Source organism: Lepidochelys olivacea, assembly GCF_965140295.1.
Source record: "Lepidochelys olivacea isolate rLepOli2 genome assembly, chromosome: 3".
Taxonomy (NCBI): domain Eukaryota; kingdom Metazoa; phylum Chordata; order Testudines; family Cheloniidae; genus Lepidochelys; species Lepidochelys olivacea.
In genome coordinates this window covers 122,448,595-122,470,480 of record NC_140413.1, presented here as the reverse complement: position 1 = coordinate 122,470,480, position 21,886 = coordinate 122,448,595, and the positions used below count along the sequence as shown (strand labels likewise).

The following is a 21,886-nucleotide window of genomic DNA, read 5'->3' as shown; positions in this document are numbered from 1 at the left end:
ATATTATTTAAAATAAGGGAGGCAGAGAAGTTATATGCTTAATAACACTAAAAGGAGAAAATGAGTAGCAGGAATAAATTCCATTTATAGGGTTTTTTTGATTCCCAACAGAATCTGTACCTGTTGGGAAAGAATGGTAACTTACCTTACAGTAACTGTGGTTTTTAGCAATGTGTTGTCCACATGTATTGTCCTCTGGCTGCACATGCCCCTTAAGATTGCAGTTTTCTGGCCAGCTGTATCCATTGGGGCCATGTCTATGGGGCGGGGCAGGGCAGGGCCAGCCATCCCTCAGTTCCTTTGCCAATACATAATTCAGGTGTTACCATCTCCATAGTAGCAGGGAAGGCGCATAGGTCATGAAAGATGTGGACAACACATCTCAAAGAACCACAATTACCGTAAGTTACTATTCTTTCTTTTTTGAGGGACTCGTCCATATGTATTCCACTTCTGATGACCCTCAGCAGTGACCTGATGTGTAGGAGGTGAATGCTTGGAGTCTACCCAAACAATGACTGTAAGACAGCTCTGCAAAAACAAGCATGATGCCCCTACAAGGGAATAGTATTCTATAAATGTATGTTATTGATGCCAAGGTAGCTGCCCTTCAAAACTTCAGAGATGGCTACACTTCTCAAAGAAGCCACAGAGGCTGCCTGTTGTAGTAGAAAGACAGCCTGAGATATACGGTCTTGTATCAGAGGCCTGAACTAAAGTAGTGGTCAAAACTTTGCTGATATAAAGCAAAGTCAGGTTGTGAGCAAGAGGCAGGCCCTGCTCAGAGAATCTAGCAAGAACAGGGCTGACGGTGCAGAAACATACATTCCTAAGGAGTGCTAGGCACAATACTCACGCAAACACATTCCAGAAGGGTAGTACCAGAAAACCCCAATACCAAGTTGATACAAACACATTCCCCCAAAAGAACAGGAACACGCTGACCTCTCTTAAATATAAGTTCAGGATGATGGATAGAGATGTTGTGATCAAACCAACACGTACAAGGTAATGGGTGGTAACAACCCACGTCAGAGGGGCAATACTAACTTGTTTGTATTGCTGTATAAAATGAAGCATCAAAGGAAGTGTCTCTGTCTGGCCAACGGGATAGTGGACAGTCCTGCCACTAACTGAGCCAGTCCATTGGCACGAGCATACACATGTTAGTATTCCTGTAAGCACTGAGCCAGGGCATTAGCACCTTGCTTCGTTGGCAACAAACCTGAGCAAGTTCTTTCGCTGAAACCCGAGTCTGTGGATTTATTGGGCAGTTCAATCAAAGTCTGCTATCTGCACAGACCAGAGCAAACACACACACACAACCAAACATCTATCAACACCTGTGTTCTAGTCAAATGAGCTCTGACCTGACTTGGGTTGCCAACTTTATACTTGCACAAAACCAAACACCCCTGCTCCGCCCCCGGCTCCGCCCTTCCTCCAAGGCCCTACCCCTTCTTTAAGGTCCCACCCCCCGCTCACTCCATCCCCCATCCCTCTGTCGCTCCCTCTCCCCACCCCTACTCACTTGCTCATTTTCACCAGGCTGGTTCAGGGCATTGGGGTGTGGGAAGTGTGCGGGCTCCGGGGTGGGGCCAGAGATAAGGGGTTTGGAGCGCAGGAGGGGGCTCCAGGCTGGGACAGGGAGTTGAGGTGTGGGGGCTGTGAGGGCTCCAGCTGGGGGTGCAGCCAGGGATGAGGGGTTTGGGGTGCAGAAGGGTGCTCTGGGCTGGGATCGAGGGGTTCAGAGGAAGGGAGGGGGATCAGGGCTTGGGCAGGGGGTTGCAGGCTCCGGGTGGCACTTACCTCAAGCAGCTCCCGGAAGCAACGGCATGTCCCCACTCTGACTCCTATATGGCGGCACAGCCAGGCGGCTCTGCGTGCTGCCTCATCCACAGGCACCACCCCCACAGCTCCCACTGGCCATGGTTCCCAGCCAATGGGAGCTACATAACTGGTGCTTGGGGCAGGGACAGCATGCGGAGCCCCCTGGCTGCCCCTATATGTAGGAGTGGGAGTGGGGACACGCCGATGCTTCTGGAAGCCACATGGAGCCAAGGCAGGCAGGGAGCCTGCCTTCGCCCCACCATGCAGCCGACCAGACTTTTAGCAGCAAGGGTCCCTTTTTGACCAGGCGATCCGGTTGAAAACTGGACAGTTGGCAACCCTAGACCTGACTGGGATGGAGTCTAAACTAGGTAGCTGTTAACATAATTTAATACCATCAAAGACCCGTTTAGAAAACCTTTGGATGATATTGCTTGACCTACCCTTGACTTTATCCTATCTTCAAAAGCAACAAACAGTCTAGGGGATACCCAGCGTGTTTTGGTTCTATCAAGGTACAAGTAGAGGGCTCTGGGTACATCCAAGGTGTGAAGTCTAGCTTCCCCCTACTGGTGTGTGGTTTAGGGAAGAACACAGGTAAGCGGCTTATCTGATTTAGACGAAAGTCTGAGATCGTTTTAGGTAAAAAAAATTGGATGGAGTCTTTGTCCTTGTGGAAGACAGCGTGTTTGCCATGACTGACTGCTTCTTCCCTACTCGTTGAGCTAACATGATTGCTAGTAAAAAGGCTGTGTTTACTCAAAGATGGTCTAGAGAGCATGATGCTAAGGGGGACCTATCAATCTCTAGCTAAAACTACATTGAGATCTGAGGAAGGAGGAAGCTCCTGTATTGGAGGAAAAGCATGAATTAGGCCCTTGAGGAACCCAGCTACCGTTGAGTGTGAGAATCTCACCTGGCCCTGGACTAGCTGAAACTGCTGCGAGGTGCACTCTGATATAAACAACAGATAATTCAGAGTTCTTGAAAAATAACCAATAGTCCAAAACACAGAGGATCAGATTTTCCAAAGGAGAGGCTGCTGCAGAATTGCCCAAATAGAAATCTTTTGCACTTCGCTGCATACATCGGTCTTGGGCAGACTTTTCTGCTTTGTGTTACAGACAGGCCCTGACACTATTTGTCAGTTCTCTTGGATGTAAGTGGAATTGATTATGGTGTCTGTCATAGACGTTGTGCTGGCTCCAGCAGAATCTCACTGATTGACAACCTCTCCAACATGAAGGAGCGAAGAATTCACAGAAGCTTATAGGACTTCACCAAGGGAAAGTCATGCCTGACTAATCTAATTGCCTTCTATGATGAGATAACTGGCTCTGTGGATGAAGGGAAAGCAGTGGACATGTTATTCCTTGACTTTAGCAAAGCTTTTGACATGGTCTCCCACAGTATTCTTGTCAGCAAGTTAAAGAAGTATGGGCTGGATGGATGCACTACAAGGTGGGTAGAAAGTGGGCTAGATTGTCGGGCTCAACAGGTAGTGATCAATGGCTCCATGTCTAGTTGGCAGCCGGTATCTAGCGGAGTGCCCCAAGGGTCGGTCCTCGGGCTGGTTTTGTTCAATATCTTCATTAATGATCTGGAGGATGGTGTGGATTGCACCCTCAGCAAGTTTGCGGATGACACTAAACTGGGAGGAGTGGTAGATACGCTGGAGGGTAGGGATAGGATACAGAGGGACTTAAACAAATTGGAGGATTGGGCCAAGGGAAATCTGATGAGGTTCAACAAGGACAAGTGCAGAGTCCTGCACTTAGGACGGAAGAATCCAATGCACCGCTACAGACTAGGGACCGAATGGCTAGGCAGCAGTTCTGCAGAGAAGGACCTAGGGGTTACAGTGGATGAGAAGCTGGATATGAGTCAACAGTGTGCCCATTGTTGCCAAGAAGGCCAATGGCATTTTGGGATGTATAAGTAGGGCCATTGCCAGCAGATCGAGGGACGTGATCATTCCCCTGTATTCGACATTGGTGAGGCCTCATCTGGAGTACTGTGTCCAGTTTTGGGCTCCACACTACAAGGAGGATGTGGAAAAATTGGAGAGAGTCCAGCAAAGGGCAACAAAAACGATTAGGGGTCTGGAACACATGACTTATGAGGAGAGGCTGAGGGAACTGGGATTGTTTAGTCTGCAGAAGAGAAGAATGAGGGGGATTTGATAGCTGCTTTTAACTACCTGAAAGGTGGATCCAAAGAGGATGGATCTAGACTATTCTCAGTGATAGCAGATGACAGGATAAGGAGTAATGGTCTCAAGTTGCAGTGGGGGAGATTTAAGTTGGATATTAGGAAAAACTTTTTCATTAGGAGGGTGGTGAAACACTGGAATGCGTTACCTAGGGACGTGGTGGAATCCCCTTCCTTAGAAGTTTTTAAGGTCAGGCTTGAGAAAGCCCTGGCTGGGATGATTTAGTTGGGGATTGGTCCTGCTCTGGGCAGGGGGTTGGACTAGATGACCTCCAGAGGTCCCTTCCAACTCTGATATTCTATGATTCACCTGTACAAGTTCCAAAGGGATTTCCAGAGCATCTGCCATCCTATGCAAGAAGTTCTGAAAAGCTTTATAATTGTCAGGATAGGAGGAAATACAGGAGCCACAGCTTCATCGGGCAATGAAGAAGAGACAGCAGCTGCTATCTGTTGAGGTTCATCAGATGGTCGTGGTTGTTGCTGAGGCTTAGTGTGAGGCCCTGGGGACTGATGAGGATGTTGCACACTAAGGGATCTTACTGGAGACTAGGCCTTGCCCCGAGAAAAAGCTGTTGAGGAGAGTTTCCTTGTTGCGTGTAACCCCTATGGGGTCCAATATGGCCAGGGTTGGGAGCCACAGGAGGAAGGAGAAAAGGGCAAGGGTGGGGGGGGGGGAGGGAGGGAATTATACCATGAGGACTGTCTTTCTATAAATCCCCTTTGCACGTGATAGTTAACGGGACCTAGAATCCCTATCAGATGTGTATGGGTTTTAAGCAGACTAAGATCTTCGGGAGTATCCAGGACAGATTCCTCTACCCTTCCTGTCAGCTTCAGAGGAGTGCTTCTGAGTACTAGTGAAGTTTTTCTAGGTGTCCCTTGGTGTGCTATAAGGAGTTCCCTCATTTGTGCCCCGGAAACACTCAGTAACAATATCAAGCCAGCAGTCAGTTCAGAGGGGTACCTTCACCCCAGATGTTAACAGTGGTGACTCAGGAAACACTGATACAGTGAGGTCACTTGGTATCGTGAATCTCTGTGCCAAGAAAGTCAGTACTGTGAGCACCACATTGGAAACAGACAGCACTAGAGTGGGAGGTGCCAAAGATGTTGGTACCGAAAATATTGGTGCCAGCACCAAAAGTCCCAGCATCAGTACTAAGAGCCCTGTTGATGCTACTGCAATTCCAGAAATGGATGCAGCTTGAAACTGTTTCTTGGTGACCAGAGTCCTTTATGCTGCCACAGGCCATATGCTATGCTTTGATAAGAATAAGTGAGGCAGCTTTAGCTGCCTCTTGTTACTCAGACCCTCGGAAGATGACCTATGCTTGCACTCTTTTGTAGAGTGGCGTGGTGCTCTCTCCCACACCTCTCAGTAGTTGATGACAAGGACCTGAGAGCAGGGAAAACAGAAGAGGTCTCTTTAGAAGGAGATACATGGGAGGTAACAACGGAGCCACAGCTCACTGGAGCACTCTTAAATGAAAACTGCTCTGTCCCTCGAGGGGCCTGTTTACCAGGATCAGAGGCAGGTCTCATCGACTTGTCAAATAAGCAAAGTTTCAGGGGAGCTTCCCCTCAGCCATCTGAGTTTGTGTTGAAAATGATCTACAGACTGAACACTTTTCAGGAATATGCCTTTTTCCCCAGACAGAAGAGGCATCTGGTATTCCCATCATCGAAGGGGTTAGCTCCCTCCCAAGGGGGACAATATTTTAGAGAGGGAGATTTGGTTTCAGCCATAAGGGCTGAAGTCTAGTACCAGATATAAACACGCAAAAAAGCACCCCCAAAAACATACCTACTAATATTAATTAACTGCTGTGTATGCCAAGATATGTAGCTGTATTCAAATAAAGCTAGCCAAGTGCAAGAGATAGAGGCATTACGTGCAGTTCCATCCGGCAGCCATGTGCAGAAAGAAGGAACTGAGAAACTGTTGGCCCCACTCTGCCCTTTATATCTTCAAGTGGTGGGGAAGAGCAGGGAGGCACAAGAGCAGTCAGCGTGCAAGCATTGCTCCAAAGGACACTAGTGGCAAAAGATTCCAATACAACACCAAGAGTGGAATATATATGGACAATCACTCAAAGACGAACTGGGTGTTTATTGCTAACAGAAAGATTCACCAAAAGATGATGCCAGCTGGGCACTAGGGATCTAATACTATGGGAATGTGCTGTAGCTCAGCCTCTCCGTTATATGATTTTTCCCCCCTCTACATAAAATTAGAAGCATTTGACCACTTGATTTGTTTTATGGGGACCCTAGTAAGACAACAGAATAGAGTCTGTTTCATTGCCCTGAGTTTGAGAACATGTGTATATAACATGAGTTCGGGGGAGATGATTTACAATGTGCCATCTGGCAACCTACATAAATCCCTAATCTGATTTATCCAAGGAAATTACAGACTAGGAGTGGTGCAAAGATGCCCCCTTTGTATAGCTGACCTTCCCGCAGTCACCATGTGAGCACTACTTTAATATTAAGGATTAGGGAAGTTCAAGCACTGACCCTTATCTGATATAGCTTCAACATTTGAAGCTGGAATGTTCCCAAGGAACACTCCTGTAATACTGGACATTAGGAAGGTAAGCTAGTGGAGATCCTATTGGATGATGTAGTGATACAGCTCCCTGAATTGCTGGATAAAAGTTCTCACTTCAGTGTTTCTCTTAGACAAGAGGAAGACACCCTCCTTGTCAGCCTAGAATTGTGTCCCAACGTTAATGAAACACTGCACCGGCGCTAAAGGAATCTTGACCCTGTTCATGAGGCCCAGTTTCTGTAACAGGCCTTGGGTTTTGTCACAGCTAACCTGGTCTTCCACGAGGGAGCAACCTTCTACTAAATAGTTATCTAAACAAGAAATGATCACCATAGATATGGGGTTATGGGGAATACAGAGCTGAGTTCACACCTGGACAAAAAGCCTTGGCCAGCAGGGAAAACAGGAAAGGAAAGAATGCTAGGGGAGGGTAGTGGAGGAGAGGAGAGAGCAATTATCTCCTAAAAAAAGCCAAAGCCAACTCAAGAGTGGCCTACCTGGGTGGAAGGCCTCTGGGTCATGGACAGTTCTTTCCCAGCTGAGGAGCACGAGGCCAAAGGACCAAGAGCAACTGGGAATCTCCTAGACTGCTGCGATGATTCAGAACCCTGCGAGCAAGAGGGACATAGAAACCCAGCATGGTTGGGTTGCATTGCCTTGTTGTAAACTGAGCATTTACAGGGAATAATTTGTGTGAATTTTTTTCCTTTCCTTCTCTGGTTTCTCTACCATTGCCGAGGAAGACAAATCACACTAAACAAAAATAGAACAGCTAGACTAGGAGAATGTTTTGAAAGGAGCAGGAGACAAGAAGCCGTGCTATTGATCATGTGGGAAAAGGAGTTAAACTGGAGATAGAGGAGGTTTCTATGAGCATGACAAAGAATTCTGCAGTTTTTGTAGCTCCAGCCTGTTCATTGTAAGAGACGGCTGAGAGCGAAATGTGTGTAGACTAACAAACATCAGAGAACCATTGGATAGGACTAATTTTAAACCTATTTGTTTTCATAATCTCTCTAACATAAAACAACAGCCTTTCACCACTATGATGACTCTATCATCCCTTTGAAATCCTACAATCCTTGGGCCCTGAGAACCACAGAGAAAATATTATGATCAAATTATCTTTTTGATACTCTTCAGCTCCCAGAGAATTCCATCATTTCTTGAAAAGCCCAGAATAAAAATATACCAGATAAGTTACAGTAATACTAGTGTTAGAAGTGTAAGGACCAAATTCTGTCCCTGGATGGAGCCACAGGGCTCCAGTGAACTTAAAGGAAGTTGCATAAGTGCACCCAGGGGCAGAATTTGTCCCTAATTTTGCAACCCTGTGTGCCAACATTTCAAGCTCAATGCGTTAAATAAAAGTGAATAGCCAGTAATGCAAGCTTATCAACTGTCCAGTGCTAGGGCAGGGCATGTTAACATAATTACTGCTCTAGAGCAGAGAACTTGCCTTAAATCCCCACAGATGCTTTAGGCAATACCTTACTTACAACACCGTAAAGCAACATTACCTTAACTTTTTTTAAAAAACAATTTACCTTTAATGTCCCGATGAACTATACCATGTTCATGTAGTACATTGATAGCAATCGTGATTTGCTTCGTGTAGAGCCTAATGACATGTTCCTGAAGGCCCAGCCTTGACACCTCTTCCAGAGTGCCCTCATCACAGTACTCCATGAAGATATACATTTCTTCCTGTTGTGGGAACCAAATTAGATTTCTTTGATGTCTGTGCTGGTTTTATTTCTAATCTTAATTTCTTTTCAAATTTTAATGTTTACCCGTAGCCTCCTCCCACTTCCTTGCTATTTGTGAAACAGGGTCACAAGAACTGCCATACTGGGTCAGACGAATGGTCCACCTAGCCCAGTATCCTGTCTTCTGACAGTAGCCAGTGCAAGATGCTTCAGAGGTAGTGAACAGAATGGAGCAGTTTATTGAGTGATCTATCTCCATCGTCCAGATCCAGCTTCTAGCAGTCAGATGGTTAGGGACATCCAGAGCACAGGGCTGCATCCCTGACCATTGTGGCCAATAGCCATTGATGGATCTATCCTCCATGAACTTATCTAATTTTTTTTTAACCCAGTCATACTTTCAGCCTTCATAACATCCCCAGCAATGAGTTCCACAGATTGATTGCACATTGTGTGATGAAGTACTTCCTTTTGTTTGTTTTAAACCTGCTGCCTATTAATTTCTTTGAGTAATCCATGGTTCTTGTGTCATGTGAAGGAGTAAATGCTTCCCTGTTCACTTTCTCCAAACAAATCAAGATTTTATAGACCTCTGTTAAATCTCCCCTCTATTCCAAGCCGAACAGTGCCAGTCTTTTAAATCTCTCCCCATATGGAAGCTGCTCCATGCCCCTAATCATTTTTGTAGTTTTTCCAATATCTAATCTTTTTTGAGATGGGATGACCAGAACTCCACTCAATATTCAAGGTGTGGCCATACCACGGATTAATACTGTGGGTTTATATTTTCTGTCTTATCTATTCATCCATTTCCTAATGGTTCCTAACATTCTGTTAGCTTTTCTGACTGCCGCTGCATATTTAGTGGATGTTTTCAGAGAACCGTCCACAATGACTCCAAGATCACTTTCTTGAGTGTAACAGCTACTTTAGACCCCATCATTTTGTATGTATAGTTGGGATGATGTTTTCCAATGTGCATTACTTTGCATTTATCAACACTGAATTTCATCTGTCATTTTGTTGCACAGTCACACAGTTTTGTGAGATCCCTTTGTAACTCTTTGAAGCCTGCTTTGGAGTTAACTATCCGAGTAATATTGTATTATCTGCAAACTTTGCCATCTCATTGTTTACCCTTTTTCCAAATCATTTATGAATATGCTGAATGACACTGCTCCCAGGACAGATCCTTCGGAGACCCCATTACTTACCTCTCTTCACTATGAAAACTGACCATTTATTCCTACCTTTTGTTTCCTATCTTTTAACCAGTTACCAATCTATGAAAGGACCTTCCCTCTTTTCCCATGACAGCTTACTTTGCTTACGACCCTTTGGTGAGGGACCATGTCAAAGGCTTTCTGAAAATCTAAGTACATTATATCCACTGGATCCCCCTGGTCTACTTGCTTGTTCACCCCCTCAAAGAATTCTAGTAGATTGGTGAGGCATGATTTCCCTTTAAAAAAAGCTCTGTTGACTCTTCCCCAACATATTGTGTTCGTCTATGTGTCTGATCATTCTGTTCTTTACTATAGTTTCAACCAATTTGCCTGGTACTGAAAGTGGGTTTACTGGCCTATAATTGCCAGGATTGCCTCTGAAGACTTTTTCAAAAATCTGTGTCCCATTAGCTATCCTCTAGTCATCTGGTACAGAGGCTGACTTAAGCAAGAGTTTACATACCACAGTTAGTAGTTCTACAATTTCATATTTGAGTTCCTTCAGAACTCTTGAGTGAATACCATATAGCCCTGGTGACTTATTACTGTTGAATTTATTCCAAACCCTCCTCTACTAACATCTGAGACAGTTCCTCAGAATTCTCACATAAAAAGAATGGCTCAGATGTGGGCATCTGCCTCACATCCTCTGCAGTGAAAATTGATGCAAAGAATTTATTTAGCTTCTCTGCAATGGCCTTATTTTCTTCCCTGCATATGTCTACAATGCAATTAGACTTGGGCTTGCGGAGCTTGGGCAATTGTTTATTTGCAATGTAGACTTCTGGGGTTTCTAGAATCCTGCGAGGTGGGAGTATCCCAAGCCTGGAATTCTGCACTGCAATTAAACAGCCCTGCAGACTGAGCCCCGCAAGCCTGAGTAGGCTGGCACAGGCTAGTGCAGGTTTTTATCTGCAGTGTACACATACCCCCTTGAGTGTTCTTTTAGCACCTCAATCATCCAGTGGCCCCACTGATTGTTTGGCAGGCTTCCTGCTTCTAATGTGCTTACATTTTCTGCTGTTAGTTTTTGTGTCTTTTGCTAGTTGCTCTTCAAATTCTTGTTTGGCCTGCCTAATTATACTTTTATACTTGACTTGCCAGAATTTACGCTCCTTTCTATTTTTGTCAGTAGTATTTGACTTTCAATTTTTAAAGGATGCCTTTTACTTTGTTGTTTAGCTGTGGCCGTGTCTTTTTTAGTCCTCTTGCTGTTTTTTTTAAATTTGGGGTATATATATAGTTTGAGCCTCTATTATGATGTTTTTTAAAAGTTTCCATGTAGCTTGCAAGCATTTCATTCTGATGACTGTTACTTTTAATTTCCATTTTACTAGCCTCTTCATTTTTGTGTAGGGTTCCCCCTTTTGAAATTAAATGGTACTGTGGTGGATATCTTTGGTATTTTTCCCTCCTACAACAATATTCAATTTAATTAAATTATGGTCGCTATTATCAAGTGGTTCAGCTATATTCACCTCCTGAACTAGATCCTGTGTGCCGCTTAGGACTAAATCAAGAACTGCCTCTCCCCTTTTGCGTTCCAGGACTAGCTGCCCCAAGAAGTCATTAATGGTGTCTAGAAATTTTATCTCTGCAACCTATCCTGTGATGACATGCACCCAAGTCAATATGAGAATAATTGAAATTCCCCCTTTATTATGGGGTTTTCTGGTTTGGTAGCCTCTAATCTCCCTGATTATTTCACAATCACCATCCTGGTCAAGTGGTTGGTAGGATATTGCTACTACTATACTCTTACTGTTCAAACATGGAATTTCTATCCACAGAGATTCTGTGGTACTGTTTGTTTCATTTAAGATTTTTATTATATGTAGCTTTATGCTTTCTTTCACCTATAGTGCAACTCCCCCACCAACGTGACCTATTCTGTCATTCCTATATATTTTATACTCTGGTATTACTGGCTAACAGATTATCATTCTTCCACTAAGTTTATGGGATGCCTGTTATATCAATATCCTCCTTTAATAGCAGGCACTCAACTTCACCCATCTTAGTATTTAGACTTCTTGTATTTGTATACAAGCACTTATAAAATTGTCAATATTGTTTGCCTTCTGAATGGGACTCTTTCATTTCACGGTTTCTCTTCAGTTCCTACCTGTGCTTTTTCAACTTCTAGCCACTCCTCTTCAGAAGATAGGCGTATCCCCTTTAATAATTCCTCCCCTAAGGGATAGGTGTGTCTTAATCATGTGCTCCTTCGCATTTGTCAGCTCTCCCTCAGTTTAAAAACTCCTCTACAACCTTTTTAATTTTACATACCAGCAGTCTGATTCTGTTTTGGTTTAGGTGGAGCCCATCCTTGCTGTATAGGCTCCTCCTTTCCCAAAAGGTTCCCTAGTTGCTCCTGGGTTCCTCCTCCAAACACCATTGTCTCACCTATGCACTGAGACCCTGCAGTTTGCTTGTCTAACTGGCCCTGCACATGGAACTGGAAGCATTTCAGAGAATGTTACCATGGAGGTCCTGGACTTTAATCGCTTATCTAGCAGCTTAAATTTGGCCTCCAGGACCTCTCTCCTACCTTTCCCTATGTCACTGGTACCTTCATGAACTGTGACCACCAGCTCCTCCGCAGCTCTGCACATAGGTCTATCTAGATTTCTTTAGAGGTCCACAGCCTTCGCACCTGGCAGGCCATTTGCCATGCAGTTCTCCCGGTCATCACAAACCCAGCTATCTTCATTTCTAAAAATCAAACTCCCAACTACTATTACCTGTTTCTTCCTAATAACTGAGGTTCCCTCTCCCAGAGAGGTATCCTCAGTGCGAGAGGATACCATGACATCATCTGGAAGGATGGTCCCAACTATGGGATCATTTCTCTGCACTCCAGCTTGAGATTCTTCTTCCACCTCAACAGCACAGAGGCTGTCAGACTGGGGATGGGACTTCACTACTGTGTCCTGGAAAGTCTCATTTCTGTACCTCTGTCTTCTTTAGCTCCTCCAGTTCAACCACTCTCTCAAGAGCCCATACTTGGTCCCTGAGGGACATGAGTTGCCATCGGCCCACAAGGCAGTAATCATACATGCTGCATTCTATGCAATAAACCAGATAGCCCCCCTGCTGCTGGACTTCTGCCTGCATTATTTTTACACTGGCAGGGTTATTTATTTATTTGTTTGTTTTTTGAGAGGGGTCAGTTTCAATTGGGATAACCTGGACAACCAGGCCTTCATGCAAATTTCATTGTACTTTTCTAAGATTACAGACTGAACATCTGTATCATAGAATCATAAAAATGAAAGGCTGGAAGGGACCTCAAGAGTCCATCCCCTGTCATTGAAGCAGGGCCATGTATACCTAGACCATCCTTGACACATGTCGGTCTAACCAGTTCTTAAATACCTCCACTGATGGGGATTCCACAATCCCACTCAGTAACCGATTCCAGTACTTCACTATCCTTGGAGTCAGAAAGTTTTCCCTAATATCTAACCTCATCCCTTGCTGCAAATGAGTTTTACATTCTCTTTCATATATGCATAAGATCTCCCATGCATGTAATTCTGTAACTATAAAGTTAGTTGTGACACCAAATACTACAAGTTATAGATGAGGGGTTCTTGGTATCGCCCAAATAGCAAGTAGAGCACTTTGTAATACTAGAATAAGATAATATACTTACAATGTTTCCATAGCTTAAGAACTACAGTCACATTTTAAAAAGAAAATTTTGTAAACTAGCAAGTAGTAAACAAGATTAGTAATTTTATCCCCTCTTTTGCCGGTTCTGCTATGATGGAATGTTTCAATTGCTCTGTGGGCCAGCTTCCAGTTTCTGCACCTCTACTAAGGATGTCTCAGTTCTCTAACTCCTCACTATTTTGCAGTTTTAGTTTCTCATGAAAAGATGCTGAAAAGTCTGTGGTATGGTCACTATAGGTAACAAATGTTAGCTGTTTGAAAATGTTGTCTTTTTTGAAGTGTTTACATACCTAATTTGCACATGAAGATTTCACACAAGCTAACATGCTTTTGGGGGGTGGGCAGGAGTGCTAAGACACTCGTGTGTCCTTTGCTGTTACTAATAGGGTGGGTTTTAGTGCTTCGATGTCTAACAGCTTTCTACAACTTACGTTTCAGGAAGAATTCTAGAGTCAGGGAAGACAGAAATGATGCAGTTCATAGAGATTTCCTGGATAATTAGGCAAAATTACAGTTCTCAGAAGTGAGATAACTTGTGGTGTAGAACACACGACTCCATTTCTGAACTCTTAAAGGTTCTCTCCTAACTTATGAAAATCCAGTGATGAACGTTTGCTTACCCTGTGGAGCTCCACACCAAAGTAACGAACCAGATTAGGGTGCTTGATCCCTTCAAAAATTTTCAGTTCATCTGCAGTTTCTTTGATGGTTTTGTGATCGTTCGGTTGAAATCTTATCTGCAAAAGTGATTATTTTTCATTATTGCTGCTATTAACGTAAGTGTGAAATAGAAAAACAACCAAGAGAGGAATAGCTAAGAAGCCATCTACAGACGTCTTTTGATATTTCTGGGAAAAGATTTGGGGATATGATGATTTATAGACATCTACTGGAATAGGGTGTTGTCACTTAAAAAAACCAACAAAAAAAACCCAAGACCTTTGCTCTAAGGAGCTTGCAACCTGACTCAGACAGATATGATCTAGAACACAACAGGTTAAATACAAGAAGGCCTTGAAACAACACCGGCGAGATCAGTGTACAAAGGCTTCATGAAGAAGCAGGCTGCCAAGAGGGATTTGGAAGAGGAGTTTCCTTCATATCATAGAATATCAGGGTTCGAAGGGACCTCAGGAGGTCATCTAGTCCAACCTCTTCCTCAAAGCAGGACCAATCCCCAACTAAATCATCCCAGCCAGGGCTTTCTCAAGCCTGACCTTAAAAACTTCTAAGGAAGGGGATTCCACCACCTCCCTAGGTAACGCATTCCAGTGTTTCACCACCCTCCTAGTGAAAAAGTTTTTCCTAATATCCAACCTAAATCTCCCCCACTGCAACTTGAGACCATTACTCCTTGTTCTGTCATCAGCTACCACTGAGAACAGTCTAGATCCATCCTCTTTGGAACCCCCTTTCAAGTAGCTGAAAGCAGCTATCAAATCCCCCCTCATTCTTCTCTTCTGCAGACTAAACAATCCCAGTTCCCTCAGCCTCTCCTCATAAGTCATGTGTTCCAGGCCCCTAATCATTTTTGTTGCCCTCCGCTGGACTCTCTCCAATTTTTCCACATCCTTCTTGTAGTGTGGGGCCCAAAACTGGACACAGTATTCCAGATGAGGCCTCACCAGTGTCGAATAGAGGGGAACGATCACGTCCCTCGATCTGCTGGCAATGCCCCTACCTACACATCCCAAAATGCCATTGGCCTTCTTGGCAACAAGAGCACACTGTTGACTCATATCCAGCTTCCCGTCCACTATAACCCCTAGGTCCTTTTCTGCAGAACTGCTGCCGAGCCATTCGGTCCCTAGTCTGTAGCGGTGCATTGGATTCTTCCGTCCTAAGTGCAGGACTCTGCACTTGTCCTTGTTGAACCTCATCAGATTTCTTTTGGCCCAATCCTCTAATTTCTCTAGGGCCCTCTGTATCCTATCCCTACCCTCCAGCGTATCTACCTCTCCTCCCAGTTTAGTGTCATCCGCAAACTTGCTGAGGGTGCAATCCACACCATCCTCCAGATCATTTATGAAGATATTGAACAAAACCGGCCCCAGGACCAACCCTTGGGGCACTCCACTTGATACCGGCTGCCAACTAGACATGGAGCCATTGATCACTACCCAGTGAGCCCGACAATCTAGCCAACTTTCTATCTTCCTTATAATCCATTCATCCAGCCCATACTACTTTAACTTGCTGGCAAGAATACTGTGGGAGACCGTGCCAAAAGCTTTGCTAAAGTCAAGGAACAACACGTCCACTGCTTTCCCCTCATCCACAGAGCCAGTTATCTTGTCATAGTAGGCAATTAGATTAGTCAGGCATGACTTGCCCTTGGTGAATCCATGCTGACTGTTCCTGATCACTTTCCTCTCCTCTAAGTGCTTCAGAATTGATTCCTTGAGGACCTGCTCCATGATTTTTCCAGGGACTGAGGTGAGGCTGACTGGCCTGTAGTTCCCAGGATCCTCCTTCTTCCCTTTTTTATAGATGGGCACTACATTAGCCTTTTTCCAATCGTCCGGGACTTCCCCCCATTGCCATGACTTTTCAAAGATAAGGGCCAATGGCTCTGCAATCACATCCGGCAACTCCTTTAGCACTCTCGGATGCAGCACATCCAGCCCCATGGACTTGTGCTCGTCCAGCTTTTCTAAATAGTCCCGAACCACTTCTGCCTTCACAGAGGGCTGGTCACCTCCTCCCCGTGCTGCCCAGTGCAGCAGTCTGGGAGCTGACCTTGTTCATGAAGACAGAGGCAAAAAAACCATAGAGTACATTAGCTTTTTCCACATCCTCTGTCACTAGGTTGCCTCCCTCATTCAGTAAGGAATTAACACTTTCCTTGACTTTCTTCTTGTTGCTAACATACCTCAAGAAACCCTTCTTGTTACTCTTAACATCTCTTGTTAGCTGCAACTCCAGGTGTGATTCATGTGCACAGTTTAGCTGAGGCTTTTCCAAGAGTAAGATGTGGAATGGAAGGAGGCACAGAGTCAGGAGGCTTTGACTAAAAGAGCAGTTTTCATTAATATCCCAATGATGCCTTGTCATGGATTTTTCTTTTTTTTTTTTTGCTAATACAAATTAGCAAAAAAATTTCTTCTGAAAAAGTGATTTCCTCTTTTCCTAGTCAACATATGACTAAGTCAAACAAAACGCTTAGTAAAAATTACTTTTATTGTGTGGTCAGAGATCAGAAAAAACTTAATACACCAAGTTAGTGACAACCTTAAGAAAAAGTAAAGGTACATAGTGTTGCAAGGACATTATGATTGGTTGCTTCTGTATAACAATTTCAGAACATGAGGTTTCATACTTTGGTAAACAGTGATAAACTTAATTATAAAAAGGTAATAACAGTGACAAAGAAAGTTCATATACTTTTCTTTGTCAAATACTTCTCTCAAGTTTCAAAATTATGAAGGTACGATGTGTATTTGTAAACAAGCACTCCCCATCATTTTTACTGATGTTAGTGATATTTGAGATATCTATTCTAACCCTTATTTCAGTGGTTTATGAAGCTTTGCTAATAATATATTTTGGACTGAAGTTTCAAAAGTTTCTCCTTTACTCAGAAAGGCTTTCTTTTTTAAAGTCTGAAGAAACACATAGACGGAAAAAACATTGTTTTTCAATCAGTATTAAAAAAACAAAACCAAAAAAACCTCTGAACCTTTTTTATACTCAAGGAGACTCTGTACTGAAAAGTTCAAACATAGCTTGTACATAAATCCCCAATGAGGAATGAATATTTTGAAAACAATTGGTGAGGAATAAGATTCTAAGTGCTAGAAAACAGCATAAGGAAAATAATATACCGGTACTAAATATTTAACCCATCAATGTGAGGTCCATCAGCAAGCGTGAGTCTCTCTTGCACTAACTGTAGTCTTTGCTCAATGCACTCTCTTGAATGAATATATCAGTTGATATCTAGAAAAATTAAATAATTACACCTAAGGCTAAGAGGGACAGGGAGAGCTCCTGATGGGAAAAAGATAACCTCCTCTTAAACAACATCAGGGTGAACTTCTGGGAGTCAGTGTTACAAGCTCAGTGGATGAATACTGGAACAGGAACAATAGAAACAGGGCCTAATTCCACCCTTTTATACAAATGTTCGACAACAGCATTGTACATGTAAATCTGGGGACAGAATTTGGCCCCAAACCTGTAATTTCATTAGTGTCATGTGGCTGTCAGCGGAATTGCTGGAAGCCAGTCACACCAAGGCAACCTTCCAAATGTAAGTATAAGGATGAATGCAAAAAAACTAAAAAGACTGGTAAATATCTTATCAAGCAAAATGTAATACAAAACAGACAGAAGGTTTCAATTCATACATAGATTTACTTATGTATATACTGATAATTTAGGACTAACCTGGACTTTACAGAAAAGTTCTATGACAGCCTATCTGAAGTAGGAACTCTCCTTCCCATTTCCTCTGCTCTACCCATCTGTCAACAATGCACTGACAAGGAGACCTGCCAACTAAACTTATGCATACATGGTTATAGAAACAGCATATGCATCATTAAAATTAAATAGCAGTGGCACTTGTAGGTAATGTACTCACTTCTTTCATGGCCATCAGTTCACCAGTGTCAACACTGATACACGTATAGACTTTCCCATACTGGCCTTCACCTATAGAAGTACAATAAAAACAATTAACAGCTCAAACACACTTCTCAGCCTGGCAGATTTTCTTCCTTGATTTCCTTTTTTATTTCAAAAATATTTCAACTTGTAATGCTTGTTCAACATAATAAAGCAATTATAATCCTATGTTCAAGTTGATTAAAAGATACGCATATTAACTCTATGCTTTATCGGGAGTAGAACCTTCTCATGATTATGCAGTAATAGTCTGAGACATATACAGTCAGAATCAGTGGGGAAATAATCATCTCTCTCAAGTGTGGCCAATAGCGACTACATCAGTAAGTGAAACTAGTCTACTGAAGTTAGTGCCAACATGTGTTGCACTTAACCTCGCAATCTTTCCATGTGCAGAATACCCTACAACAGTGGCTCTCAACGCATTTTATCATTGTGGGCCACATATGCAGCTCTTTATGAGTTATGTGGGCCACACCCACACAATATATATATACTACCTGTATGGCCCTGAGGATGTCACATGTTCAGAGATTGCAGGATCAAGCACAAAATGAAGCTGTTCAGCACATGCTACTGAATTAATTCATGTCACATATCAATTTTTGTTTCTAACTACTTGACCAGTGACGATATCGCAGTAAATGCTATATAGGAAATGCTAGTTCCAATAGTATTCTGTGTTTAATATTCTGTAAATCTTCCTTGTGTAGTAAAACAAACTTTAATATCTACACCAAGATGCAAGATTTCAAATGTAAATCTTAAGGTGAAACAAGGTCTGAATACAGTAATTTAAGCTACATGACAAGTCCATTACAGACTTACCAATTTTGTTTCCTCTCTGCCACTTGAAGGTCACCTTCCTTAGACCTACATGCATGATATTATCATAAGATTTGGGGGTATCACAGACTTGGCCAATTATGTTCTTTCGCCTCATTTCTCTGTATCTCTTTTCTTCAAACAATCGGACAGACTTCTGAACAGCATCAATAGGTCCTTGCTTGGAAGCGGTGTCTAAAAAAAGCAGTGCACAAATTCATTGATTCAGAGACCTACACCCCTACGTTTGAATGGCATGTCTACTCCTTTGCCACTACTGTATTATGATGAGACCACGTTGAACAAGTGTTATGATGTACAATGCAACTATTTTCTTAACAGAAGTTCAAACAATAAGGAAGCTGGAACTAAGGAAAGCAGAAGATATATGTTCCGGTTTCATATGAAACTTCTTACTTTGCAACTTAGATGAAAATACTGAACTATTTTTAATTCCCACTAACATAATTTTAATTCCCACCAACATAATTCAAAGAAGATAGCTGCACTGAAGTAATAAACTTACAATATGATTTATCTTCGTTTAGCCTTTAATTAAAGCACTGATCATTAGTTTGGATATTAATACAGTTGAGTTCATTACCATAATGAAACAGGGGAAGGAAGAAGTTTAAGATTTTACTTCATGTAGATTTGAGAACTTTTCTCAAGTTTAAATAATTCTGAAGTTTTGTGTGAACCTCTAACTTCTTTATGAACCTCTAGATCTAGAGATTTCATGTAAACTCAACTTCTCAAAAATGTCTTCTATCAACTGATGATAATAAGTATGTTGGCAACTATTAATATTAATTTTGTATATCAAGAACAGTAGATAATGCCTCAAAGACGACATACTGTTCTTTTTTTAAACTCCTCTGATATCAGAAATGAGTATGTTTCTGAAATACAACATTAAGGATTTTTTTTTTAAATAACAGACTTAGCTAAGCTTGAAATATACTGCATTATGTAGTGTTCCTTTCTCTCTTACCTTTGGTCTGATTGATGAGAGTTCGAAGCTCCCAACTCCTTCGGGCTGATCCACTCAAGTCTCCTTTAGGATACAATGGTTCTGTAAAAACAGTAATGTGAGAAATTATATTATATTGCCTAAAAATTGTTTGTTTTCATACTACTTTTAAGTTATTAACAGTGTTGCCATATTCAACAACAAAATCTTACATTTTACATTTCAGGATTAAAACACCTGATAATTTAACAACTCACACTGATCTTCGTTATGGTATTTGAGGCAACACTACATCTAGTTACATTCTTTGAACTTTAAGACAATTTAGTATCTTTAGAAATAGTTATATATAACACACGGCAGAAATTCAGCATCTGTATACATAAAAAGTGACTTTGCATTGCAAAATTGTTTATAAATAGTCAATCCAACCTAGTTAGTCTCCCCTTCAAAATCAGGCACAGGTAAAAGGCAATGATCAGGCAAACCAAGCAAATCAAAAAATATTCTTTAAAAGTTCAATTGTTTGTTAAACGTTTCTTCCAATTTGGAAACAGACAACACAATCTACTATACTCAAACTCCAGTCATAAGTGATGGCTGAAATACTGGAGAAGTCCATTGTCCGTCATACAAAATATAAAATGAAACTTCTTAATGAACAAGTTTATTTTCTAAGGAAGTTGTTTAAATATATTTCACTTATATGCCTAAGAATATGAGGGGTCAGAGAAACCTCCTGAGGAGGAGGAGAGGCCCAGATCAATCAATCTACCAACATGTGGATCCAGTCATTTCTCCCCACTAGTGATGGGTGCAAGTACTGGCTCTGGGGACTTACCTGTAACACTGATGCTGCAATAGCAGCTACAGTCTTTGCTTCTGATCCACAGCCTGAGAAATCCTCACCTCACAGCCAGGTTACTGTGCTGAGAAGGTGTGCGAGAAGAGTAGATCTAGTCACTGATACAGGGGATATTCCAACAAAATGTCACTATGGTATCAATCTCATTTTGAATGCTGTAGTGCAGGAGTGGGCAAACTATGGCCCGCAAGCCGCACCACTCTGGCCGGGGCACTGGGTTGGGGGCCGCACCACACGGCTGGGCCCTGCTCCTGCACTCTGTCTGGGGCGCAGGGGCTGCACCAGGCAGCTCCCGGAATCCGCACCAAGCAGCTCCCAGAAGCCGCAGCATGGCTCCACTCTGGCTCCTGTGCACTCCAATGGCCCCCTCTGGCACTCCAATGGGTGGTGCCTGCAGGCGGGGCAGCGTGCAGAGCCGCCTGGCTGTGCCTCCATGTAGGAGCCAGAGAAGGGACATGCCATTGCTTCTAGGAGCCGCATGAGGTAAGCGCCGCTCGGAGCCTGAACTCCTGAACCTCTCCCCACGCCCCAACCCCAGCTCTGATCCCCCTCCTACCCTCCAAACCCCCTCGGTCCCAGCCCAGAGCACCCTCCTACACCCTACAATCCTTATCCCCAGCCCCACCCCAGAGCCTGGACCCCTCCCGCACTCCAACCCCAATTTTGTGAGCATTCATGACCCACCATACAATTCCTATTCCTCGATGTGGCCCTCGGGCCAAAATATTTGCCCACCCTGCTGTAGTGGAACACCCCACGGGTTTATTAAAAAAGCCAAACAAGCTACATACAAAAAAAAAGCCCACACATACATATTTGGGAAAACATAGGCAGCCTAATTTGAAAATTTGGTCATTAATTTAAATCTAACACAGTAAAGACCTGTTTAGAAATAAAGAGTTGATAAAGGAATTCTATGGACCTGGGTCAGGAGAGAGACAATACGTTCATTAATCACATTAATCATTTGCAGATCCAGATCACAATCTGTTATCGAAATAATCACCTTCTCGATCCTCAGTGGGACTTGAGTGACGGCTCAGGGACCTAAACTGCAACTCAGCTGCTATTGAAGCCAGTCGATCATTTTCAGGGACACTGGAACCCCTGTTAAAAAACAGCCACCGTCCTAATTAGCAATTTAACTGCACTTCTGAAGTGACAGAACCTCTAAAGCTTAGGAGGCAAGTGTGATCCCATTAATGAAAACCACACAAAGGCAAAACCAGTTCTTGGGAAGTAAACTGAAGTACTGTGTATCTTCAGCATTTTCTTTCCTGTTCTCTCCGTGACATTATCTAAATCCTGGATGGAGAAACTGTCCCAATCCACCAACCTAAAGGTTGGATCTTATGTAGCGTTAAGCACCTGAAACTCCTATTG

At 43.0% G+C, this 21,886-nt stretch overlaps 1 protein-coding gene across 7 annotated transcripts in view; it reads right to left on the bottom strand.

Moving 5' to 3' along the window:
• Window positions 1–21,886, bottom strand: part of MAP3K4 (mitogen-activated protein kinase kinase kinase 4) — a 144,648-nt gene that overhangs the window by 8,226 nt on the left and 114,536 nt on the right. For 5 of the 7 annotated variants that reach the window (XM_084624134.1, XM_084624132.1, XM_084624135.1 and 2 more), the window contains 6 exons: window positions 21,510–21,610; window positions 19,660–19,740; window positions 18,669–18,860; window positions 17,797–17,867; window positions 13,832–13,948; window positions 8,146–8,305 (listed from right to left, as the gene is read on the bottom strand). In XM_084624134.1, coding sequence (XP_084480260.1) covers window positions 8,146–8,305; window positions 13,832–13,948; window positions 17,797–17,867; window positions 18,669–18,860; window positions 19,660–19,740; window positions 21,510–21,610 — 722 coding nt within the window. Of the gene's footprint in view, window positions 1–145; window positions 299–7,095; window positions 7,207–8,145; window positions 8,306–13,831; window positions 13,949–17,796; window positions 17,868–18,668; window positions 18,861–19,659; window positions 19,741–21,509; window positions 21,611–21,886 lie in introns of all 7 variants that reach the window. The other 2 variants (XR_014710966.1, XR_014710967.1) reach the window with 2 other exon arrangements.